Here is a 27500-nt window from a genome sequence, read left to right as displayed (position 1 = left end):
GGCATGGCCTTCTTTGCCAAAGGACGGGAGGATGGCATGCAAGACACGGCGAGGTTAATGACATTATTAAGAGAAGCCTTACCACAGCCGGTTGTCCAGCAGAGAGCGAGCCCCGTTACCTAATGTCCCGCAACTCTGATGAGCCTGTCGGTCGCCCAGACGGAATTACGGTGAACCCCTGTAAGAATGGTAGACAGTTGGTGTGGGACTACACTTGCGTTTCAACTTTAGCCAATACCTATGTTGACTTCAGTGCTACACAAGCAGGAGGAGCTGCCAATCACCGGGAAGCGGCCAAGTCACGTAAATACAGAGACCTTGAGCACCACTACAATTTTGTCCCCATTGCCTCAGAGACACTTGGTGCCTGGGGTAAAAGTGCTGCTAGCTTTTTGAAGGAGTTGGGGTCTAAGCTAATCGAAACAACTAGAGACCCTAGAGCTGCCAGTTTTCTTTTTCAGCGCCTTAGTGTGGCAATCCAGAGAGGAAATGCTCACTGCATCCACGGTTCCTGCCCGCCATCTGAGGAGCTGGAGGAGCTTTTCAACTTGTGACAAGCAGCCTTGTACCCTGTATGTAATCAATATTGTAACTTTTTTTGTGTAATGACATTTTCAAATAAAGTTAGATAAATATACACACTTAACAAAAGAATAGGGGTGGTAGGAGAAGAAAATATCAAAGTGTTCAGTGAGGATCCACAAGGTCTTCTCTGAGTACTCTTTATTTTCTTCTCCGAGGCTATGGGTCCCTACACTTGCACCAGAGGTGGTACCCCTTCTAGGTTTAAAAAAAAAAAAAAAAATATATATATATATATATATATATATATATATATAATGATTATTAAGTCAATATTAACTGTAATAATTACTAAAAGTATGTTATCGTAACCAAGACTGTCACTGTTTAGAGCCATGACTGTGGTAGTGATGTCCTCTAGTGACCAGTGGGTGACGGACACGTCGCACAGCCACGAGGGATGAAGCGGAGTTAAAAAGCCATCTTCAGCTGAGAAAATCTGGGTTGCTGGAGAGCCAGTATCAATTAGATAATGCCTTGTGTGGGTGGATAAGTGGGAGAAAGTATCTAAGGCCTTTTCAGGAAAGTTGCTAGAAAGGGTGGTTGTCACGGAACTGTAATAGTTGTTGAAAGAATTAGCAAGTGTTGGATGTACCTGGCTTGCCTCTGAAACCTTCACTTATTGCCTTCAAGTTGCTTTTCTGTCTCTTAGAAACACGTGTTATCGTTTGCTTGTAGTAGTCACCCTCCGAGTCTTTAAGTTTTTTTGTTAGATTGTTTTTGTACATATTGTGCTCACAAAGTGATGAGCCTCTTAATGGAGTTTCTTAAAAGTGATCTTCTCCGCTTCACTGGTTCTTTAACTGTACTTCTTGACCAAGGTATGTGGAAATGTATCTTGTGAATTACACACAGAAATCACAATAGCGTGATGCATCAATTGAACAAATCCACAAGGGCCGTGATGAGGATTCGAACCTACGTCGGTGAAGATCACATTCGCGCCTTAATCGATTGTGCCACGACACGGAAATGAATTGCAACCGGGAGTTCACCTGCCCTGACACGGATCCTGCAGTCTCTGCCAAACACCAACCAGGGCTTTACACAATCCCCCGTGCACCCGGGCTCTGTCAATAAGGTGTTCTATCTCTTCGTGAGAGGAAAAACAATATCCTCCACCTGAGAGGATCTCTGACGCGATTAAGGCGCGTCTGGGATCCTCTTGGACATAAGTTCGAACCCTCATCACGGCGAGCTGAATCTGGTAAATAAATCTGAACAGGACATTACCAGTTCCCACCTGACAGTGACGTCTACACAAGTCATCACGGGCTGACAGTGACGTCTACACAAGTCATCACGGGCTGACAGTGACGTCTACACAAGTCATCACAGGCTGACAGTGACGTCTACACAAGTCATCACAGGCTGACAGTGACGTCTACACAAGTCATCACGGGCTGACAGTGACGTCTACACAAGTCATCACAGGCTGACAGTGACGTCTACACAAGTCATCACAGGCTGACAGTGACGTCTACACAAGTCATCACAGGCTGACAGTGACGTCTACACAAGTCATCACAGGCTGACAGTGACGTCTACACAAGTCATCACAGGCTGACAGTGACGTCTACACAAGTCATCACAGGCTGACAGTGACGTCTACACAAGTCATCACAGGCTGACAGAGACGTCTACACAAGTCATCACAGGCTGACAGTGACGTCTACACAAGTCATCACAGGCTGACAGTGACGTCTACACAAGTCATCACAGGCTGACAGTGACGTCTACACAAGTCATCACGGGCTGACAGTGACGTCTACACAAGTCATCACGGGCTGACAGTGACGTCTACACAAGTCATCACAGGCTGACAGTGACGTCTACACAAGTCATCACAGGCTGACAGTGACGTCTACACAAGTCATCACGGGCTGACAGTGACGTCTACACAAGTCATCACAGGCTGACAGTGACGTCTACACAAGTCATCACAGGCTGACAGTGACGTCTACACAAGTCATCACAGGCTGACAGTGACGTCTACACAAGTCATCACGGGCTGACAGAGACATCTACACAAGTCATCACAGGCTGACAGTGACGTCTACACAAGTCATCACGGGCTGACAGAGACATCTACACAAGTCATCACAGGCTGACAGAGACATCTACACAAGTCATCACAGGCTGACAGAGACATCTACACAAGTCATCACAGGCTGACAGAGACATCTACACAAGTCATCACAGGCTGACAGAGACATCTACACAAGTCATCACAGGCTGACAGTGACCTCTACACAAGTCATCACAGGCTGACAGTGACCTCTACACAGGTTCCCAGTCGACATCATTCATAAGAGAGCAAAACAAATCAAGGGTTTGTTTACCTTTTAGTCTACAAGTTATGGTGTCATTTTTCAAGGTGAAGTTAGTGTCGACTTAGTTATATATATTTAATTATCAGTGATATCAAGCACTACAATAGCATCTGCTGATATATAAGAGATAATATTAATCCGGATATGATCAATTACACTGTTAATGAGAACGTGAGGTTGGTTGTTTAGGTAACTACAGGGGAGAAGTCTTGAGATTATAGCGAGGAAATGCAATTTCCTTTCCAGTGCAATTTTGACCCAAAGAATTTCTTAGGCTATTAAAATCAGCTTTTCGAAAATCTGGCACTTTAACAGAATTTTTTTTTTTACTTTTGCCGTGTATTCGTCGTTCATACAGACGTAGACGTGACCATTTGGGCTCCTGCAGTCGTTGTATACATTGTGTAGGAAGTAAGAGGAACATGCAGTTCAGCATCATTTGTCAGCTGCGTTTCACATTACACTATAATATCAGACTGACAGATTTGATCATTTACTATTTCTGAAGCAAACTTTTCAAAGTTCTTGTTCACTGTTGTAATAGTGTACATACCACAGAGAATGGAGCTGGCTTCAGAACACTGAATTACTAGAGCTGTCAACACGAGGGACAAAGGAATCTGGAAGTGTGTTCACCATATTGCTACCAGAGCCTCAGTCCTGTATGGTTGACAAAGGTGGGACTGAGGCAGACATTATCTACATGTGGAAATATGTCTGCTTCATCTCCAGATAAAAAAAAATATTCATTAAATCTAGAACCTTGCTGTTGTTTGTCGAGGATAAGGGTAAGTGGGCCAAGAATATGGAGGGATATATTGTACTGATCCTAAGCCATTTAAGGTAAGTGGGGGCAAGAATATGGAGGGATATGTTGTACTGCTCCTAAGCCATTTAAGGTAAGTGGGGGCAAGAATATGGAGGGATATGTTGTACTGCTCCTAAGCCATTTAAGGTAAGTGGGGCCAAGAATATGGAGGGATATGTTGTACTGATCCTAAGCCATTTAAGGTAAGTGGGGCCAAGAATATGGAGGGATATGTTGTACTGATCCTAAGCCATTTAAGGTAAGTGGGGCCAAGAATATGGAGGGATATGTTGTACTGATCCTAAGCCATTTAAGGTAAGTGGGGCCAAGAATATGGAGGGATATGTTGTACTGCTCCTAAGCCATTTAAACAATTTCACTTTCACCCTTGTGGTGATGAGTTTTTCCCATCACTAAACCTGTACTGAAGCTTTTCACCGGCGTGTATTCCACGATCCGTGCATGTTTGGTAACCCAGCATCTGTACAACACCGGCACCCCGCTGCACGAGCAGCACGTACACACACGCTCAACACATTCATGGCAAGAGCACGTGAATATATGGCAATGGTAATCCTATACTGTATGACAACGGTACGGCCACACAGTATGACAATGGTACGGCCACGCAGTATGACAACGGTACGGCCACACAGTATGACAATGGTACGGCCACGCAGTATGACAACGGTACGGCCACGCAGTATGACAACGGTACGGCCACACAGTATGACAACGGTACGGCCACGTAGTATGACAACGGTACGGCCACACAGTATGACAACGGTATGTCCACACAGTGTGACAACGGTACGGCCACACAGTATGACAACGGTACGGCCACACAGTATGACAACGGTACGGCCACACAGTATGACAGCGGTACGGCCACACAGTATGACAACGGTACGGCCACACAGTATGACAACGGTACGGCCACACAGTATGACAACGGTACGGCCACACAGTATAACAAGGGAGCTTTTCCAGTGAGTACGGCTGATGAGTTACATGTCCAGTGAGTACGGCTTGCCTCACCCTTGTTAACAAGTGACTAAATATGTTATCGGGCCCTCAACAACACTGTCACTGGAGGCCCTCAACACCTCCAGTGACACCTCCAATGTTGGTGATAGTGTAGGTGGCGGGTGTTTCATACACACACCACCACACCAGCAGCAGCACACAGGAACACATACAAACACCGGAGGGTGACAGGTTGGGGCAACATTAAGAGCGCTGTGTTCTATAATAATTTAGCCAAATAAAGAGTAATTTTTCCTGATTATACACTAACACATCGCACTAAGTGCCACCACCACCATTACTCTCAACTAAGGGTATACAACACTACCATCTCCATCAGCAACACCACTACCAACAACCACACAACGAGCAACAACACCATCAGCAGCACGATAAACACCACCACCATCCACCACTACACGACCACACTACGTCCAACATCTGGAGGGAAATATATAAAGTGGATAAAGGAAGACTATTTATATTAACAACACCCACCACCAACACCCCACACACCACCACCAACACCCCACACACCACCACCACCACTCCACCCACCACCACCACCACACGTAAACAGTTGCAGCAGCTAATGGATAACCAACACAATGTGACTTGTCATTGTTAAACTCTAATAACACTAATTTCCATAAAATATAAAACAAACAGACAAAAATCTGGGGAAAATTGTTCTGTAGACACCTGCCATCAATGTCGAAGCCACCACCACCACCACCACTACTGCCCGCGCTACCACCACCACCACCACCACTGCCCGCGCTACCAACACCACCACCACCACTGCCCGCGCTACCAACACCACCACCACCACTGCCCGCGCTACCACCACCACCACCACCACTGCCCGCGCTACCAACACCACCACCACCACTGCCCGCGCTACCAACACCACCACCACCACTGCCCGCGCTACCACCACCACCACTGCCCGCGCTACCAACACTTCTAGTGCCCACAATACCACTACAATCACCTCCACTCACACCGTGGAAACCAACACCACTGCCCACACTACCACTATTGCCCCCCCACCACCAACATCACTGCCCACACTACCACTATCGCCCCCACCACCAACACCACTGCCCACACTACCACTATCGCCCCCACCACCACTGCCCACACTACCACTATCGCCCCACCACCAACATCACTGCCCACACTACCACTATCGCCCCCACCACCAACACTGCCCACACTACCACTATCGCCCCCAACACTGCCCACACTACCACTATCGCCCCCACCACCATCACCACTGCCCACACTACCACTATCGCCCCCATCACCAACACTGCCCACACTACCACTATCGCCCCAACACTGCCCACACTACCACTATCGCCCCCAACACTGCCCACACTACCACTATCGCCCCCACCACCAACACTGCCCACACTACCACTATCGCCCCCACCACCAACACCACTGCCCACACTACCACTATCGCCCCCACCACCACCAACAATACCAAAGCCTCCACCAGCACGACTGACCCAGCGAGAGGTGAACAACGTCTGAAAGATGTTCAACGCCTGGAGGCTGAACACTCCTGAAACCTGACATCGTGACGTGTCCGCCTGCCTTGACCTCTCCACCTCTCTTTCTCACTGACAGCGGTTTTTACCGTGACTCACGTGGCGTTCCTGCCGCCCAGCACCCTCCCCGCGTCCTGCCGTGACCACCGCCCCCTTCAGTAATGCCAAGCCCCGCCCACCTCTCACACACACACACATCATCCTCTGCATCAGTCACCAAACTATATTATATACGGATATTATATATATATATATATATATATATATATATATATATATATATATATATATATATATATATATATATATATATATATAAATATATATATATATATATATATATATATATATATATATATATATATATATATATATATATATATATATATATATATATATTGGTGTATACTGGCAGCAGGTTTTCTTTCAAACATGTTTCATTGAATATGACCGCATATTCTGTATTTATTATTTTCTGGTTTAGGGCTTCTATCCCTCTAACTATTTTCTTAGCATCAGGGCTTAATTGAAAATTAAGCCAAAATTAAGCTTTCAATTAAGCCCTGATGCTAAGAAAATAGTTAGAGGGATAGAAGCCCTAAACCAGAAAATAATAAATACAGAATATGCGGTCATATTCAATGAAACATATATATATATATATATATATATATATATATATATATATATATATATATATATATATATATATATATATATATATATATATGGCAGTCCCATAAGGCTCCCCCGAGTGATGCATATCATCTACTTCGAGGCCGAGTCACTACAAACACAACCAGAGGTGGTATCCCAAATATATATTTAAATTATATTGTATTAAAGCAGAAATGGAAAAAAAAACATTTGTTAAGTTCATCAGGCAAGAAGTTACCAGTAGCCAAGAATTACCAGAGCAATAACGTGGAGGGTTGAGGTATTGTGTGATCATCAATGACAACAAGAGAGGCAACATAGTCGACATTCCCTACCAGTTCCATGACAGTTTCTTCTGCATGGAAAGCCTCACCGCCAAAGCGTTATTCAAGTCAATAACCAAGAGTTGAAACACGTTGTACTGTGTAAAAATGTTTTGTATGCACGTGTAATGTATTAACTCCACATGCATACATACGTATGCATGAATGCATGTGTGAGAATACATGTAAAGGTATGCATAGGTGTGTGTGTGTGTGGGGACATATGAGGGAATACATACGTCACCCCATCAATCTGTGATTTACTGCTTGGTTATGCAAATTAATTCAGGGATTGGATGTTTGGAGAGTCATCTGAGGCGTGGCCGCCATACCGGGGCCAAGTGTTTATGAACATGGGAACATGGAGTCAAAACATACCTCATGGCACTGTGTTTTGGCACCATGATGGTCACCACATTAACTCCACACAAACACACTCACCTTTACACTCCAGTAAAACACAGTGACCATTATACTCCAGTAAAACACAGTGACCATTATACTCCAGTAAAACACAGTGACCATTATACTCCAGTAAAACACAGTGACCATTATACTCCAGTAAAACACACTGATCATTATACTCCAGTAAAACACAGTGACCATTATACTCCAGTAAAACACAGTGACCATTATACTCCAGTAAAACACACTGATCATTATACTCCAATAAAACACAGACAAACAATATACTCTAATAAAACCAACTGACGACTGCAGCATACAAACAATGTACTTTAATCAAATATACAAACTGGCTACTGTAGCTTGTCGTAGTCAATAAATGTACTGTAGTCAATGACACACACACACACTAGGGTTATCAAAATAGCACAGGAGAGTGGGGCGTCGTACACCAGCCAGACTGTACCGGAGCAGCCAGCGGCCGTCCAGCAGCCAGCCCGGAGAAGCTCTCACACACCCAAGTCGACCTATAATAATCAGCAGGGAAGTCCGGTAAAGGGGGATGCGGGGGTCACGTAACCACGTGCGCCTGCAGGAGGCGTGGTCACGTGACCCCGTATGAATGTAGGAGGATAATGGTAGGGGTGAGGTGGGGGAAGGAAGGCGTGCTATGACACGGGAGAGTCAAGGCTGCCCCGTTTGGGGTGAGAGCAACACTATATAAAGACTGGGGCCGCCTCGCCGACACATCACACTCCACCATGAAGCTCCTGGTGAGTGCCTTCTCCTTCTTGTGTCTTGTGTTGTGGTGGTGGGAAGAAGCATTACACAAGATCCAGTGTTCTTGACAGGTTCGGGTGGGAAAGAGGTGGATGCCGCTACAGGTTACTGGGCGCTGACCCAAGGTGGGCTACAGACATTCACACCGGTGTGACTCAGCACGTCGTCTGGGGCAAAATGATGAGACAAACGTGGCACAATTAAGTTCCATTTAAGAGGCAGAGTACTGTGAGAAGAAGAATTTCAAGGTCTACTCTTATAGACCATACTTGCAGCCGAGCAAGATTGTTTCAGTCATGAAGACTGACTTTATTTTGTAAGATGTCACGGTCTATTTGTTGCAGTACATTGGAAATGTTTGTTTCTGATGCATACCAACCGCTGAGTACCAAAGGCTCAGGTACTAAAGTACAAACGGCTGAGGTTTGTGGTGAAAAACTGCTCTCTTCAAGTAACTCCGAGAATGACTAAAACGTTTACAGTGTTTTAACAACGTTAATGATCAAGAGGTTTTAGTGAGTTTTAGGCAAGAATGTTTGTTTAATAAGTTAACTATAGACCCAGCTTGTGTGAGGGAGGTTTAAACACATTATGGGTTAAGGTGCGGGACCCCATTAAGCTAAACAATTTACGTTTGTTCTGAACTAGTTACAAACTACTGTTTATCAAGTTTCAAGAGTAGAAGTCCACTTACAGTACAGTACAATATGTTACAGAATACGGTCATTTGGTAAGTAAGAAACTTGCTGGCAAGGTCCCGGTAGTACAGTCGGGTTCCTTTTCGACTCATAATCTGGAAATCCGAGTTCGAATCCCGGGCGGGACAGAAATGGTTGGGCGCGTTTACTATCACCTAATGTCTCTATTCACCTAGCGATAAATAGGTACCGGGAGTTAGCTTGTTATGGGGGGTGCTTCCTGGGGAAGGTCAGTAAGTCGACCTTCAGGCAGGAGGGAGTCCTCGTATAAGAACACTGGCTGCCTGTCCCCGAAATGAATTATTATTGTTAATATATATTAAATGAACGTGTGACGCTTGGTTAGAACATTGGATAACATCCCTTCCAGGATAAAAATAATGGGCATTTCTTGAACATTACTAATTATCTAAATTATTGTTTTTTGTCCATTAAATTAGAGTGACGTTGGATATGGAAATATCCCGCGTCACTGTTTTGCTGACCAAGTTAGCATGTGAGCAGATCTTCAGCAGGTGGTGGGAATTCCCAGAGGTACTTGTAGCCTAGCAGTGTTTACGTGTAATTAACACTGATAATTAGGGATGAGTTGAGCAGTTGCCACACCACCAGCGGTCTTCATATCACTGAATCTGAATGGTAAAACCAATAACCTTAGGCAAACCTGCTGCCTATAGTTTAACGCCATCTGGTGAGCGACCTAAGCACCTCTTCACAAGTGACGTAAGTCTTTCTGGACAGAGGTGCCCTAGATATGGCGGTTACCATCACGCTCTCTTGGTTCACCCCCCTTCACTTTACAGTGCTTCTGCCTTTGTTCTCCGTTGATTGTTACAACCAGCAGCCGCTAGTCTTTGTGCATTCCATACTCTATGATCTATACTATAGTTTATTGCATACCCCACACTCATCCTGTGAGCCGTAGTTCGTTGTGCTCCCCAATACCCATCCTGTGAGCAGCACTTTATTGTCCACCCGTCATACTCATCATGTAAGCAGAAGCGCAAAATTATTACAGAAGGCACAAAAGGTTTTAATTAATGAGACCCCGATGAATGTTATTTGACATTAAAATTTATCTGTATACCTTAAATTTCATGACATTGATAGCTAGTAACAGCTGCTTGCACTTCAGTATATTATTATTTTATACAGTAGTGCCCTTTTCGTAATACTTAACATTATTTACAACCTTGGTATTACAAGGATTAGTGTTGCTGCTTATAATTTTAGGCTACACAGCTTATAATGTCAACAAAATACATTTTCCTTTGTTTATTAGAATGTAAATTTGGATTCAGTGCAAAAATTTCAGATATTTTACCAAGTGCAAGGGTGCGTGTTGCAGTCTCAACGACCCGGGCTGTCTACACTGTGCTCAAAAAACTAAATATATAACTTGGAATATCACATTACCAATTTCATTACCAACGGTATTAATCAGCCTTTACTTGGGCGTACAATGCCTATCTAATAAGCTACAGTACAAATATCACTGGAAGTGAACAACACAGATATACAAAAGGCACTCTAAAATAAGTATTAATACATGATGGATTCAACTCTCTGAGTTAGCGAGAATCTTATAAATAACATTTCAATTGTTTCAGATATTCGTCTCCCTGGTTTCGGCAGCCGCCGCCGAAAAACTCCCGGCCTACAGTATACAAAGGCCTTCTGGTCCAGGTTTCGATATACGAAGCTCAGGGATCTCTGGAGGTGGATTCGGTGGCGGTGCAGGGATCGGTGGTGGAAGCTTCGGTGGCGGCGCAGGGATCAGTGGTGGAAGCTTCGGTGGCGGCGCAGGATTCGGTGGTGGTGCAGGATTTGGAGGAGTCAGCTGTGGAGTTGGACAGATTCGTCACGTGGACGGAAGTTGCGTGACTCCTATTGTCACCAAAAACTCATACGTGTATGCTGCTCCACCAGTGGCCCCAATCGTCGGTCCACGCCCAAATGTTCCCCCACCAAGACTTGAACACAACATTATCTTCATCCGTACCCCAGAAGTTGGATTTGGTCAGGAACCCATTGTGGTGCCACCACCTCAACAGAAGAACGTCGTGTACGTCCTCAACAAGCGACCAGAACTGGACCAACAAGTCGTCCACGTCCCAGCACCAGAACAACAGACTCCTCAAGTATTCTTCGTCAACTACGCCGAGGGCGACAACCCGACTCTACCTACAGGCGAGGACCTCCAGTCTGCCCTCAGCGCTGCTGCGCACGGTGGCGGTCAGGTTATTGGAGGCGGCATTGGCGGAGGTATTGGTGGTGGCATCGGGGGCGATATTGGTGGCAGTATTGGCGGTGGTGTTGGAGGAGGTGTCGTGGGTGACAGCGGACTCGGAGGTGGCTACAGTGTGTCGACCCCATCTAGCCTATATTCCAAGCCATAAACAGCGTCTTCTCCCTCTGGCTACTGCCATCGTACTGCAGGACAAAACTCATCGGCTATATTTATTTTCCAGTTTTGCTAATCCTTTTACTCATTATTTAATATATTTATTTTAACCAAGAGATGGATTTATATTTAATATGACAACCTCAAATATTTCTTACTGTAAACAATAGCTAAAATAAATATAAACCTTATTATTAGTATTTGTTTAACTGTTTCCTGGAGCTTTATCGAAACGCATAAAGACGACTGAATTATTGAGGAATAACTCGAGACCTCACTTCTGCTTTTAATGGAGAGGAGACAAGAGGCTATCATTAGTGTGGTACCGGAACATACAAGTACAGGAACCCAGGTGACCTTTAGGATTAAAACATTCTGTTATTTTCCTTATTCCGTCTGGCACTGACCGACACAGGAAGAACATCAAAATTATATAACGTTGCACATTTTCAATACCTCGTAATTTATTTTACTTTGCAAGATTAAGATCATAAGTCTCTCGTTGCATTTTTTAACACTACTGCGTGAGGAAACAAGGCTATGTCACTGAATCAACGTCATGCAGTCATGTTAGTCTCCCATATTTCTTGAATAATGTACAAATATTGTCTGCCAAAGGAAAATATTTGTTACACGAAAGATGTTGAACTGCGAGATCAAGTCACCCACTGGATTATTCCATAGGAGCTCTTATCTAGAGGAGAATCAATGATATATATATATATATATATATATATATATATATATATATATATATATATATATATATATATATATATATATATATATATATATATATATATATGTGACTGAAAACTCACACCCCAGAAGTGACTCGAACCCATACTCCCAGGAGCAACGCAACTGGTAACTACAGGATGCCTTAATCCGCTTGACCATCACGACCGGACATAAGTCCTGGGGACCATTCAGGCTAGTTTGCATATATATATATATATATATATATATATATATATATATATATATATATATATATATATAAATATATATATAAATATATATATATATATATATATATATATATATATATATATATATATATATATATATATATTCACTGTTACATAGAACCACAGAGAACACAAAATATGGGAGTTTCACAGTGGGGTAATTTGCCTTTAATTCGAATTTGTGTTGCACACGTGTAGTTGTGTGCTGCTCAGTTATCTGGCGTCTATGGTCCTCAACACACGATTCTTAGCAAAGAAGCATTTAGCTAACCTACAATATAGTTGAGGGAATAATATAATTTAGGAACAGACGAGATCACTGAACTACGCTATATCCAACATCAATTGTTAACTTCCCTGACACCATCATACTATCTCTGTCTATAAGAATATAAGCAACCTAAAGTACTCGTCAAAAACCAACAACACTTAGCACCCCAAAATATTCAGACCGAACCGGACAATCACGCTCGTCCCACCACACAGTCTAAGCAGCCCGTCCTCCAAACAAAGATCCAAAAGTGATTCCATGCACCCGCCAAACCCCCTGTTTATGATTGAAAATCGGTTTACACACGACTCACAACTGATTTCGTTCGAACACTTCCGGAACAAGTGCTTCACTGCCGCATTTTGTTCGAACCACAGCGCTGTAAATGCTTCACCCACATACTAAATATACAAATAATCGCCAACAGAACCTAAACGTCTAAAATGACCTAACCAATGCCTATATATGCACAATATGCTAATATATTATAATATTAATTTATATTTGAGAAAATTCCCGTTTTGAATGAACTGCATTTAAAAGTTTATGAATGCGTCTATGGGGTCGACCGCTGGATGTAATGGACTTGAGTCGAGGACGGGTTGGTCTAAGATGGTCATCTTTGTTATATATGGAACGAGCGCTCACTTAATATTCAAAATTCTCTGACACTTTCGACCTTTAGTTATTTAAACATAAACTGAAATGGAGCTCTATATCACAATACAACCAGAATGTTTAAATGAAACATTTTAGAAAAGCTATGTGGGAAAAACGTTGACACAACTATGTGCATATGAAGATTTGTCACTTTATTTACATAATCTTCTCAAACTCTAACATGAATCACTATACTTTATAAAATATACATTGCTTTGTATCACTGTAATGTTGTTAATCAGTATTATAATAGCTTAAGATATTACCTTCTGGCACCTATTATTCTTAATTTTGTATTAAGAATGTCTAGATATTCCTCGCCCAATCTCTTAGTAAATAAATATTGTATCAGTCTGTATTTTATTATTGTAGCTTCGGATGTGATGCAATCAAATTGCATCTTATAAATATCATCACTTTGTCCACTTATATCACTATATAAAACAAAAAGTTTCCAGGTCCAAAAAAGGTGTTTTTGAAAGAATGCAGAGTGGAACAATGTGACCCACTAACAGGAATATTAAACAAATCGACTTGATAATGGTCCAGGACGGACCGAAACGTCGTCGGCTTTCATCTTCTATGATTTATATTGTATTTTAGTAAATAAAGATAAAAAAAAGTATGTGGTTTGGTCAACATTCTTCGGCCACGTTATTGTGACTCATTATCTGCACAAGAAGAGTTCCTAATGCCTGGAAGGTGGCCAACGTGGTCGCGATATTCAAAGAGAAAAGACACTTTGCTGTGACCCAAGCCGAATAGTCTGACTTCGATAGTAGGAAAGTTCGTTGTGATTATGATTGTGCATTTAGTGATAAAACACCTTGACACATAGGGGTCTAATAAAAAACACTCAAAGTAATTTTTACGAGTGATCTTGTCTCACAAATCTGCTCTCATTTTACACAAGTGTATTCAAGGCAGTCGACAGCAATATAAATTACGTTGCTGCCGGTGTTAAGCATAAGGCCTTGGACACTATCACCAGGAGGGACTAATTAGGAAGGTTGAGGCACAAGACATTAGAGGAAGTGTTCTTAAATGAACCAAGAGCCGGGTTGAGGAATAGAAAGCAGAGAGTTACCATCGACCGAAGTCAAATTTGAGAAATGTCCCAGTGATGTGTCTCGTGAGTCTGATTTGGGCCTTAGTTGTTCATTATATATGCAAACAACGTATATATATTGGGCTGAACAATAATATCAGCAAGTCTACGAATGCTCGATAATCTCTCACTCACAGGATGCATAGAGGTGCAACATACACCACTGATAGGATGAGTATGAGGTGCTCTACAAACTACTGTTCATATGAAGATTATGTGGTGAACGATAAACTATCTCTCACATGATAAGAAAAGTATGTACAATAAACAACTACTCACAGTACAACGTCAAAGGCTGTCTTACACTAAAACCGTCTAATAAACAGCGATGGCGGGTTATGTCATGTAGGAAGATAATGGCAGAGATGAGGTGGGGGAGGAAGGCGTGCTATGACACGGGAGAGTCAAGGCTGCCCCTTTCAGGTGAGAGGAACACTATATAAAGACTGGGGCCGCCTCGCCGACACATCACACTCCACCATGAAGCTCCTGGTGAGTGCCTTCTCCTTCCTGTGTTAGCGTCTTGTGTTGTGGTGGTACTGAGAAATATTATAAGAGCCCAGGTGTTCTTGACAAGTCCGGGCGGGAAAGAGGTGGTGATGATGTAGGTGAGAGGTGGAATGCCGCTCCAGGTTACTGGGCGCTGACGCAAGGTGGGCGTTGACCCAAGGTGGGCTGACCCAAGGTGGGCGCTGACCCAGGGTGGTGGGCACTGACCCAAGGTGGTGGGCGTTGACCCAAGGTGGTGGGCGCTGACCCAGGGGGTGGGCGCTGACCCAGGGGGGTGGGCGCTGACCCAAGGTGGGCGACAACTATTCACACAGTCAAAATGATGAGACAAACTCAGCAAAGTAATGTTCCTATTAAGGGGCTAGGTACGAGGAAAAAAATATATTCGATGTGTACTCATACAGACTCGGGTTGTAGCCTAGCAAGAGGCACGACTGTTCAGTCTTACAGTACAATGACAATGTTTGGTCGTAAAAAACACACAAATTAACAACCGATGAGAAGTTTGATATCAAAATCCTGGCCCCCTTTAGTGCCACCGAGAATGACTGAACGGCGTCATGGCAACATTAGTAGTGACTATGAGGCTTTTGTGGCGTTTTATTTGTAATTATCAAGTTTTTCACAACACCGCCATGACATAAGTCTGTTTGAGGGGTGACAGAGAATAGGGAAAACGTAAGGCAACGTTGCCTTAATAGCTGGATCTGAATTGAAAATCTGCTAACTTGACCAGAAAAACATACCGGTCATAGCTATTTGAACATCTAGTGTGCATATATGGTCCTGCACAAGTGACGTCATAGCCTTTCCGGATTGAGGCGTCCTAGATGTGATAGTTAAGTGTTACCTACACGCTTATTCTACCCTCTTGAGGCTGACCCTTCACCTTACAGCACCTTTGTTCGTGTTTTCAGTTGCCAGCATGCCGGTAGTCGTTTTCTTTAAGAAATCAATGACTTAATACAAACAACACACACATAATACAACACTTAACATACATATAACACATTTATACTGCTCACTTAACAAATATACATATATGCAAGTTTCAGTACTTCATATACATTAGACTTTATAAACCTATATTATTACTTTGATCAAAGTGTATAAACCAGAAGGTGCAGACCTACACTTAATATTCAGTGAATATTTTCTGATAATATATATATTATACATGAAAGTTGGAAACTGAGAAGATTGAGTCTTTGATGATCCTGGCAGGTATTAGGACTTAAGAATAACACACAGTCTCTCTGTCTTCTTGGCTAAGATCAGATTGGGTTAGGTTCGGCGATAAGGATTATTAAGGTTTAATGACTGTCAGGAACATTAAGACCTCACTTCTTGGCTTCTAAACCTAAATATGAATATACAGATTACTAACAGAATTCAATCAGTGTATGTTAAGATACATTGAAAAGTGCTGCACTTTGTGTACATGCTTTGCTCTCAACTTCTTAATGACTTTAATGATTAGCGTTTTCTGACCAGAACTGAAATGGCGAATGGCTGCCAGTTGAGCCCTTCGCCGCCTTCCAACCAAATTAGTTACAGTGTCAATATTTTAATTCTGTTTCAGATTCTTGTCTCTTTGGTTGCGGCAGCCGCCGCCGAGAAACTGCCGACTTACAGTTTACCAAGACCTTCTGGTCCAGGTTTCATCATAGGTGGATCAGGAGGTGGAGGCTTCGGTGGAGGAAGCTTCGGTGGCGGCGCAGGGATCGGTGGAGGAAGCTTCGGTGGAGGAAGCTTCGGTGGCGGCGCAGGGATCGGTGGAGGAAGCTTCGGTGGTGGAAGCTTCGGTGGCGGCGCAGGATTCGGTGGTGGTGCAGGATTTGGAGGAGTCAGCTGTGGAGTTGGACAGATTCGTCACGTGGACGGAAGTTGCGTGACTCCTATTGTCACCAAAAACTCATACGTGTATGCTGCTCCACCAGTGGCCCCAATCGTCGGTCCACGCCCAAATGTTCCCCTACCAAGACTTGAACACAACATTATCTTCATCCGTACCCCAGAAGTAGGATTTGGTCAGGAACCCATTGTGGTGCCACCACCTCAACAGAAGAACGTCGTGTACGTCCTCAACAAGCGACCAGAACTGGACCAACAAGTCGTCCACGTCCCAGCACCAGAACAACAGACTCCAGAAGTGTTCTTCGTCAACTACGGCGAGGGCGACAACCCGACTCTACCTACTGGAGAGGACCTCCAGTCTGCCCTCAGCGCTGCTTCGCACGGTGGCGGTCAGGTTATTGGAGGCGGCATTGGAGGTGGAATTGGTGGAGGCATTGGAGGTGGTATTGATGGTGGCATCATTGGTGGCGGCCATGGTGGTGGTTTTGGAGACGACTTCAGCGGTGGTGTTAGTGTGTCGACCCCATCTGGTCTATATTCCACACCATAAACAAAACAAATTAAACATGTTAACAGCGTCTTTTCACTCAGGCTCCGGCCCTCGTACTGCAGGACGGAACTCATCATCTTTATTTAAATTCTAAGTTTGCTAATCATTCAACGAATTATACATTATTTATTTTATCCAAGAGATGGCTATATTTTTTCTATGTCAAACTCAGATATCTCCTACTGTAAACAATGGCTAGGATAAATATAAACCTTATTTATATTCTTGTTTAAAAATTTCCTGGAGCTTTAACGAAACATAAAAAACAAGGTCTTCGACGTGACTTATTGAGGAATAACTTGAGACCTCGCTTCTGTTCTTAATTGTGAAGAGTGGAGACAAGAAGCCAGCACTAATGTGGTAACATCACACAAAGCCTGCACTAGTGGGGTACCATAACACAAAGCCAGGCATTGGTGGTGGCATCGGGGGCGATATTGGCGGTGGTGTTGGAGGAGGTGTCGTGGGTGACAGCGGACTCGGAGGTGGCTACAGTAGTGTGTCGACCCCATCTAGCCTATATTCCAAGCCATAAACAGCGTCTTCTCCCTCTGGCTACTGCCATCGTACTGCAGGACAAAACTCATCGGCTATATTTAATTTCCAGTTTTGTTGATACTTCCACTCATTATTTAATATATTTATTTTATCCAAGAGATGGATTAATATTTAATATGACAAACTCAAATATGTCTTACTATAAACAATAGCTAAAATAAATATAAACCTTATTATTAGTATTTGTTTAACTGTTTCCTGGAGCTTTATCGAAACGCATAAAGACGACTGAATTATTGAGGAATAACTCGAGACCTCACTTCTGCTTTTAATGGAGAGGAGACAAGAGGCTATCATTAGTGTGGTACCGGAACATACAAGTACAGGAACCCAGGTGACCTTTAGGATTAAAACATTCTGTTATTTTCCTTATTCCGTCTGGCACTGACCGACACAGGAAGAACATCAAAATTATATAACGTTGCACATTTTCAATACCTCGTAATTTATTTTACTTTGCAAGATTAAGATCATAAGTCTCTCGTTGCATTTTTTAACACTACTGCGTGAGGAAACAAGGCTATGTCACTGAATCAACGTCATGCAGTCATGTTAGTCTCCCATATTTCTTGAATAATGTACAAATATTGTCTGCCAAAGGAAAATATTTGTTACACGAAAGATGTTGAACTGCGAGATCGAGTCACCCACAGGATTATTCCATAGGAGCTCTTATCTAGAGGAGAATCAATGATATATATATATATATATATATATATATATATATATATATATATATATATATATATATATATATATATATATATATATATATATATATATATTAGTATATTTTGGTAGCGGTCTTTCCTGTAGACATATGTTATTAAATATGACCGAAAAAGTAAGATTAATAATTCTAACACGAATTTTCTCAATATTTCTTATATTTCTTTTCACTGTTAATGGTAACTGAACAATCAATTTCCAAAATTCATTTTTATTTCTAGTCTGACGCGACACTTGAACGCGTTTCGTAATAACTTATTACATTTTCAAAGACTTTAGTTTACACACACACACAACTATAACTAAACAGAGTTTAAACAGCTTCGATTTTATACCTGCATTTGGGTGAGGTGATATGTTATAACAGTTTTGGATGAGGTGAAAACAAACTTTCAACACAAGACAGAACACGAAACAATGAGTATAATATTTTGTAAGTTAAAGGGAAGAATGGAAGTAACTGCAAAGGGCCTATTGGCCCATATTTCTTGATGCTTCTATATTGGTGCGGAGTCTTGAAGTGGGTAGAATATAGTTGTGCATTAATTGGCTGTTGACTTCTTAATGTGAAGTGCCTCGCAGATATCAAGCCGCCTGCTATCGCTGTATCTATCGATGATTTCCGTGTTTTTTGTTAAGAATTCTCTGGTGATGGTCTGGTTGTGGGAAGAGATTATATGTTCCTTAATGGAGCCCTGCTGCTTATGCATCGTTAATCGCCTGGAAAGAAATGTTGTTGTCTTGCCTATATACTGAATTCTTTGAGGCTTACAGTCCCCAAGTGGGCATTTGAAGGCATAGACAACATTGGTCTCTTTTAAAGCGTTCTGCTTTGTGTCTGGAGAGTTTCTCATGAGTAGGTTGGCCGTTTTCTTGGTTTTATAGTAGATCGTCAATTGTATCTTCTGCTTTTTGTCTGTAGGGATAACGTTTCTATTAACAATATCTTTCAGGACCCTTTCCTCCGTTTTATGAGCTGTGGAAAAGAAGTTCCTGTAAAATAGTCTAATAGGGGGTACAGGTGTTGTGTTAGTTGTCTCTTCAGAGGTTGCATGGCGTTTCACCTTCCTTCTTATGATGTCTTCAACGAAACCATTGGAGAAGCCGTTGTTGACTAGGACCTGCCTTACCCTACAGAGTTCTTCATCGACTTGCTTCTATCCTGAGCTGTGGCTGAGAGCACGGTCGACATAAGCGTTAACGACACTCCTCTTGTACCTGTCTGGGCAGTCACTGTTGGCATTGAGGCACATTCCTATGTTTATTTCCTTGGTGTAGACTGCAGTGTGGAAACCTCCGCTCCTTTCCATGACTGTTACATCTAGAAAGGGCAGCTTCCCATCCTTCTCCATCTCGTAAGTGAAACGCAACACAGAATTCCGCTCATATGCCTCCTTCAGCTCCTGCAGATGTCTGACGTCAGGTACCTGTGTAAAAATGTCGTCAACATACCTGCAGTATATGGCCGGTTTCAAGTTCATGTCGACTAAGACCTTTTGTTCGATGGTACCCATGTAGAAGTTCGCAAACAGGACACCTAGGGTAGAACCCATGGCGACCCCATCTACTTGCTTATACATGTGCCCATCCGGGCTCAAGAAGGGTGCCTCTTTGGTACAAGCTTGGAGTAGTTTCCTTAGAACGTTTTCTGGTATGTCAAGAGGAGTACAAGCCGGATCACGATACACTCTGTCCGCTATCATCCCGATTGTTTCATCCACAAGTACGTTGGTAAATAGTGATTTTACGTCCAACGAGGCTCTTATCCCTGTGGCCCGTGTTCCCCGCAGTAAGTCAACAAATTCCTTTGGAGACATCAGGCTGAAGGTGCAAGGGACATAAGGAGTCATCAAGCCGTTGAGTCGCTTCGCAAGTCTGTACGTGGGTGTGGGTATCTGGCTGATGATTGGATTCTTCAGCCACGTTATTGTGACTCATCATCTGCACAAGAAGAGTTCCTAATGCCTGGAAGGTGGCCAACGTGGTCGCGATATTCAAAGAGAAAAGACACTTTGCTGTGACCCAAGCCGAATAGTCTGACTTCGATAGTAGGAAAGTTCGTTGTGATTATGATTGTGCATTTAGTGATAAAACACCTTGACACATAGGGGTCTAATAAAAAACACTCAAAGTAATTTTTACGAGTGATCTTGTCTCACAAATCTGCTCTCATTTTACACAAGTGTATTCAAGGCAGTCGACAGCAATATAAATTACGTTGCTGCCGGTGTTAAGCATAAGGCCTTGGACACTATCACCAGGAGGGACTAATTAGGAAGGTTGAAGAACAAGACATTAGAGGAAGTGTTCTTAAATGAACCAAGAGCCGGGTTGAGGAATAGAAAGCAGAGAGTTACCATCGACCGAAGTCAAATTTGAGAAATGTCCCAGTGATGTGTCTCGTGAGTCTGATTTGGGCCTTAGTTGTTCATTATATATGCAAACAACGTATATATGTTGGGCTGAACAATAACATCAGCAAGTCTACGAATGCTCGATAATCTCTCACTCACAGGATGCATAGAGGTGCAACATACACCACTGATAGGATGAGTATGAGGTGCTCTACAAACTACTGTTTATATGAAGATTATGTGGTGAACGATAAACTATCTCTCACATGATAAGAATAGAATGTACAATAAACAACTACTCACAGTACAACGTCAAAGGCTGTCTTACACCAAAACCGTCTAATAAACAGTGATGGCGAGTTAAGTCATGTAGGAGGGTAATGGCAGAGGTGAGGTGGGGGAGGAAGGCGTGCTATGACACGGGAGAGTCAAGGCTGCCCCGTTCAGGTGAGAGGAACACTATATAAAGACTGGGGCCGCCTCGCCGACACATCACACTCCACCATGAAGCTCCTGGTGAGTGCCTTCTCCTTCCTGTGTTAGCGTCTTGTGTTGTGGTGGTACTGAGAAATATTATAAGAGCCCAGGTGTTCTTGACAAGTCCGGGCGGGAAAGAGGTGGTGATGATGTAGGTGAGAGGTGGAATGCCGCTCCAGGTTACTGGGCGCTGACGCAAGGTGGGCGTTGACCCAAGGTGGGCTGACCCAAGGTGGGCGCTGACCCAGGGTGGTGGGCACTGACCCAAGGTGGTGGGCGTTGACCCAAGGTGGTGGGCGCTGACCCAGGGGGTGGGCGCTGACCCAGGGGGGTGGGCGCTGACCCAAGGTGGGCGACAACTATTCACACAGTCAAAATGATGAGACAAACTCAGCAAAGTAATGTTCCTATTAAGGGGCTAGGTACGAGGAAAAAAATATATTCGATGTGTACTCATACAGACTCGGGTTGTAGCCTAGCAAGAGGCACGACTGTTCAGTCTTACAGTACAATGACAATGTTTGGTCGTAAAAAACACACAAATTAACAACCGATGAGAAGTTTGATATCAAAATCCTGGCCCCCTTTAGTGCCACCGAGAATGACTGAACGGCGTCATGGCAACATTAGTAGTGACTATGAGGCTTTTGTGGCGTTTTATTTGTAATTATCAAGTTTTTCACAACACCGCCATGACATAAGTCTGTTTGAGGGGTGACAGAGAATAGGGAAAACGTAAGGCAACGTTGCCTTAATAGCTGGATCTGAATTGAAAATCTGCTAACTTGACCAGAAAAACATACCGGTCATAGCTATTTGAACATCTAGTGTGCATATATGGTCCTGCACAAGTGACGTCATAGCCTTTCCGGATTGAGGCGTCCTAGATGTGATAGTTAAGTGTTACCTACACGCTTATTCTACCCTCTTGAGGCTGACCCTTCACCTTACAGCACCTTTGTTCGTGTTTTCAGTTGCCAGCATGCCGGTAGTCGTTTTCTTTAAGAAATCAATGACTTAATACAAACAACACACACATAATACAACACTTAACATACATATAACACATTTATACTGCTCACTTAACAAATATACATATATGCAAGTTTCAGTACTTCATATACATTAGACTTTATAAACCTATATTATTACTTTGATCAAAGTGTATAAACCAGAAGGTGCAGACCTACACTTAATATTCAGTGAATATTTTCTGATAATATATATATTATACATGAAAGTTGGAAACTGAGAAGATTGAGTCTTTGATGATCCTGGCAGGTATTAGGACTTAAGAATAACACACAGTCTCTCTGTCTTCTTGGCTAAGATCAGATTGGGTTAGGTTCGGCGATAAGGATTATTAAGGTTTAATGACTGTCAGGAACATTAAGACCTCACTTCTTGGCTTCTAAACCTAAATATGAATATACAGATTACTAACAGAATTCAATCAGTGTATGTTAAGATACATTGAAAAGTGCTGCACTTTGTGTACATGCTTTGCTCTCAACTTCTTAATGACTTTAATGATTAGCGTTTTCTGACCAGAACTGAAATGGCGAATGGCTGCCAGTTGAGCCCTTCGACGCCTTCCAACCAAATTAATTACAGTGTCAATATTTTAATTCTGTTTCAGATTCTTGTCTCCTTGGTTGCGGCAGCCGCCGCCGAAAAACTGCCGACTTACAGTTTACCAAGACCTTCTGGTCCAGGTTTCATCATAGGTGGATCAGGAGGTGGAGGAAGCTTCGGTGGCGGCGCAGGGATCGGTGGAGGAAGCTTCGGTGGCGGCGCAGGGATCGGTGGAGGAAGCTTCGGTGGTGGAAGCTTCGGTGGCGGCGCAGGATTCGGTGGTGGTGCAGGATTTGGAGGAGTCAGCTGTGGAGTTGGACAGATTCGTCACGTGGACGGAAGTTGCGTGACTCCTATTGTCACCAAAAACTCATACGTGTATGCTGCTCCACCAGTGGCCCCAATCGTCGGTCCACGCCCAAATGTTCCCCTACCAAGACTTGAACACAACATTATCTTCATCCGTACCCCAGAAGTTGGATTTGGTCAGGAACCCATTGTGGTGCCACCACCTCAACAGAAGAACGTCGTGTACGTCCTCAACAAGCGACCAGAACTGGACCAACAAGTCGTCCACGTCCCAGCACCAGAACAACAGACTCCAGAAGTATTCTTCGTCAACTACGGAGAGGGCGAGAACCCGACTCTACCTACAGGAGAGGACCTTCAGTCTGCCCTCAGCGCTGCTTCGCACGGTGGCGGTCAGGTTATTGGAGGCGGCATTGGCGGAGGTATTGGAGGCGGCATTGGCGGAGGTATTGGAGGCGGCATTGGTGGAGGTATTGGAGGCATTGGAGGTGGAATTGGAGGCGGTATTGATGGTGGCATCATTGGTGGCGGCCATGGTGGTGGTTTTGGAGACGACTTCAGCGGTGGTGTTAGTGTGTCGACCCCATCTGGTCTATATTCCACACCATAAACAAAACAAATTAAACATGTTAACAGCGTCTTTTCACTCAGGCTCCGGCCCTCGTACTGCAGGACGGAACTTATCATCTTTATTTAAATTCTAAGTTTGCTAATCATTCAACAAATTATACATTATTTATTTTATCCAAGAGATGGCTATATTTTTACTATGTCAAACTCTGATATCTCCTACTGTAAACAATGGCTAGGATAAATATAAACCTTATTTATATTCTTGTTTAAAAATTTCCTGGAGCTTTAACGAAACATAAGAAACAAGGTCTTCGACGTGACTTATTGAGGAATAACTTGAGACCTCGCTTCTCTTCTTAATTGTGAAGAGTGGAGACAAGAAGCCAGCACTAATGTGGTAACATCACACAAAGCCAGCACTAATGTAGTATCATCACACAAAGCCAGCACTAATGTAGTAACATCACACAAAGCCAGCACTAATGTAGTAACATCACACAAAGCCAGCCCAAGTGGGGTACCAGAACACAAAGCCAGCACTAATGTAGTATCATCACACAAAGCCAGCACTAATGTAGTATCATCACACAAAGCCAGCACTAATGTGGTATCATCACACAAAGCCAGCACTAATGTAGTATCATCACACAAAGCCAGCACTAATGTGGTACCAGCACACAAAGCCCGCACAAGTGGGGTACCAGCACACTAAGTCAGCACTTGTAGGGTACCAGCAATGGAAACCAGTACAAGTGTTGCGAAGCCGAGTAATCTCTACTGCAGTTATCCTTCATGCCACGTTATTGTGACTCATGGCCTGCAAATTATCCTTCATTTCGTTTGGCTATGAATGACATGAAAAGAATACAAACCATATCATTTTACACACGATCACATCACTCGATATATTTTTCCTCTTCAGATTGTGAATATATATCAGTTTCTTGTTATATTTTTTGGAACACTACTAAAGTGAAAGTCTGCGCTATATCGCGGAATAGACATCACAGTCGAATTAATGTGTTCGACAGTTTCCTGGCATTTGTGAGCTACATGGGACCCTAACCCGGCAGCACCCTGGCCTTCGCGTACGGGCCAGATTCACGAAAGCACTTACGCAAGCACTCACAAACCTGTACATCTTTTCTCAATCTTTGGCGACTTTGTTTACACTTATTAAACAGTTAATGAGCTCCGAAGCACCAGGAGGCTGTTTATAACAATAACAACAGTTGATTGGGAAGTTTTCATGCTTGTAAACTGTTTAATAAATGTAACCAAAGCCGCCAGAGATTGAGGAAAGATGTACTCGTTCGTAAGTGCTTGCGTAAGTGCTTTCGTGAATATGGTCCCATGCACGCTAGCAGCCGCTGGTATCTTTTCCTTAAGGTGTCGTGTAAACATATTACTGTCACTGCGCTCCTCTCGGGTGATCGTCTACCTTGTGTTAGGAGCCTAAGATGTTTGGTACCTATGTTACCTGAAGCCTGGCCCACGTCTGTATTCAAGTGTTATCAATCATCAGTAATCAGGCCTGTCCAGTGGCCGTTAAATACTCTTAACTTTTATCCTTTAATGTGGACTTTAACTGACAGTTAGGTTCATGTAGGTTGCAGTTAATTTACTTGTTATCTTATATTTAAGTTTTATAAACTACCATATTGTTACTTTACGTGCTGTACTCTTTACTATAATTAGGCTAGTTCCCAGCGAAGCCTTATAACAGTTATTCGTTAATTACAAGTTATTATCATTTAGTTCGGCTATTTCACTTATAATAAATCTTTTTACCTACCTCTAATAATTTACTTGTCATTTTACTTTTACTTATATTATGGAAATGTTACTTTTGCTTATATTAATTATTTAAAAAAATCTTTAGCCCAGCGCAAGTATCAATCACCCTACACAAAAATGCCAAAACACCGCCCAATTGTAAAATCCAGCTTGCCAAAATCCTCATGACAAATGGGCGGACATTTGACAAGCGGCCAGCTTCCTGTCCTGGTGGAGGTCAGTAGATTGATTGCCCATTAGAGACATAAACGTTTAACGAAGCAAATACCGTTTTCGTTTAACATATATCATACGGCAGTGCATGTTGAACATGCTTAAATCTTCCGCAGATCTTTTTGAAGATCTGCGGAAACAAAATACATATAAAAGCATATGGAGATTTGTCGTCTTATTAATATAATCTAAAATTTTCACGTGAATTATCCTACTATATAATACAATGTTCAATATTAATATAATCTTGTTAATCAATATTATAATGCTCTGTCACCTGTTAACGGATATTCTTAACATTGCATTAAGAATATCACCCAAACTTTTGGAAAATATTTTAGTCTACATTTGACAGATTAGGATATGAAACAATGACATTGCATTTTATAAGTATAATCACTTTGTCTATCGTGTTATAAGAATATTGTATTTGCTAAATATATGAAAAGATATTCTTCGCTATTCATAGTTAATGCAATATTTTTTCATTTTATGTTATTCTTTATCTGCCTTTGATACTTAGCAATCCTTTAAGAATGTCCACCAAAACTCCAGAATTAAGTAATATGCTAAATTACTAATTTACCTCAGTTTTTATTAGTGAAGACCAAGCCAACCTTCTCAACGTGAAGGCAATATACAGCAATGGCAAAAACAATTTAAAATTAAACAAATCCCCAGGTACAAAAGAGTGTTCAGCAGTCTTGAAATAGTACAAAGATAAATTTGTGACCCATTACTAATAATGTTAAATAAATAAGTAAACCAACACAGGAATAGTCCCTACTGCCTGGAGGGATGTCAACCAAGTCCCAATATTCAGAAAGGGGGACAAATACCGGGCTACAAACTACTGTCTGAATAGCCTGAAGTCGATAGTCGGAAATTTCCTTGATACAATAGCAAATTCAATGAGAAATCTTCAGGACACATGTGATGTGAAAAGGACTCTTACGTATGGTTTCTTGCGAGGGTGATCTTGTCTCACTAACATATTATCCGTCCTAAACATATTCGAAGCAATTGACAACAGTATTTCTGGCTCCCAACAGATGTACAATACTCAGCTTAAAGACTGTAGTGATCCAGTTCTTGAACGAAATGTGCTTTAAAAGACTATTGTTATATAAACATTAAACTGTACAGCTAACTTATCAAATTTGCAACTACGAGCTCAATGAATTTTTGGGTTCAGAGTGTATACTGAGCCTATTAAGAGCCTCTGTAACCTTGCCCAGTACCGCCCAGAGTATGAGTATGGAAATAAATCAAATGAAAAAAATCAAGGGCAGGGGCGAGCGCGACAAAAAAGGCGTGCTATGTAGACGAGAGTCAAGGCTGCCCCGTCAGGGTGAGAGCGACACTATACCATATAAAAGCTCGGTCTGCCTCGCCGACACATCACACTCCACC

General features: G+C 42.6%; 4 protein-coding genes across 4 annotated transcripts in view; all 4 read left to right on the top strand.

The window, feature by feature from the left end:
* Window positions 1-8349: 8349 nt before the first annotated feature.
* On the top strand, window positions 8350-11772 carry LOC123745363 (uncharacterized). The gene is made up of 2 exons (XM_045725849.2): window positions 8350-8466; window positions 10782-11772. The coding sequence occupies exons 1-2, from the start codon at window positions 8455-8457 to the stop codon at window positions 11568-11570; spliced, it is 801 nt and encodes a 266-aa protein (XP_045581805.2). The 5' UTR covers window positions 8350-8454; the 3' UTR covers window positions 11571-11772.
* A 3278-nt stretch (window positions 11773-15050) lies between these two features.
* LOC123745361 (uncharacterized) lies at window positions 15051-17724 on the top strand. The gene is made up of 2 exons (XM_045725847.2): window positions 15051-15077; window positions 16678-17724. The coding sequence occupies exons 1-2, from the start codon at window positions 15066-15068 to the stop codon at window positions 17500-17502; spliced, it is 837 nt and encodes a 278-aa protein (XP_045581803.2). The 5' UTR covers window positions 15051-15065; the 3' UTR covers window positions 17503-17724.
* Window positions 17725-23178: 5454 nt separating this feature from the next.
* On the top strand, window positions 23179-24215 carry LOC123745362 (uncharacterized). The gene has a single exon (XM_045725848.2). The coding sequence runs from the start codon at window positions 23179-23181 to the stop codon at window positions 24112-24114; it is 936 nt and encodes a 311-aa protein (XP_045581804.2). The 3' UTR covers window positions 24115-24215.
* Window positions 24216-27460: 3245 nt separating this feature from the next.
* The window catches only part of LOC123745158 (uncharacterized), a 3098-nt gene continuing 3058 nt past the window's right edge, over window positions 27461-27500 (top strand). Inside the window, exon 1 of the mRNA XM_069300809.1 lies at window positions 27461-27500. This exon is cut by the window's right edge and continues 12 nt beyond it. The gene's annotated coding sequence lies outside the window, so the exon portion shown is untranslated.

Source organism: Procambarus clarkii, chromosome 44, assembly GCF_040958095.1.
Source record: "Procambarus clarkii isolate CNS0578487 chromosome 44, FALCON_Pclarkii_2.0, whole genome shotgun sequence".
NCBI lineage: Eukaryota > Metazoa > Arthropoda > Malacostraca > Decapoda > Cambaridae > Procambarus > Procambarus clarkii.
This window is presented reverse-complemented; position numbering and strand designations above follow the sequence as displayed.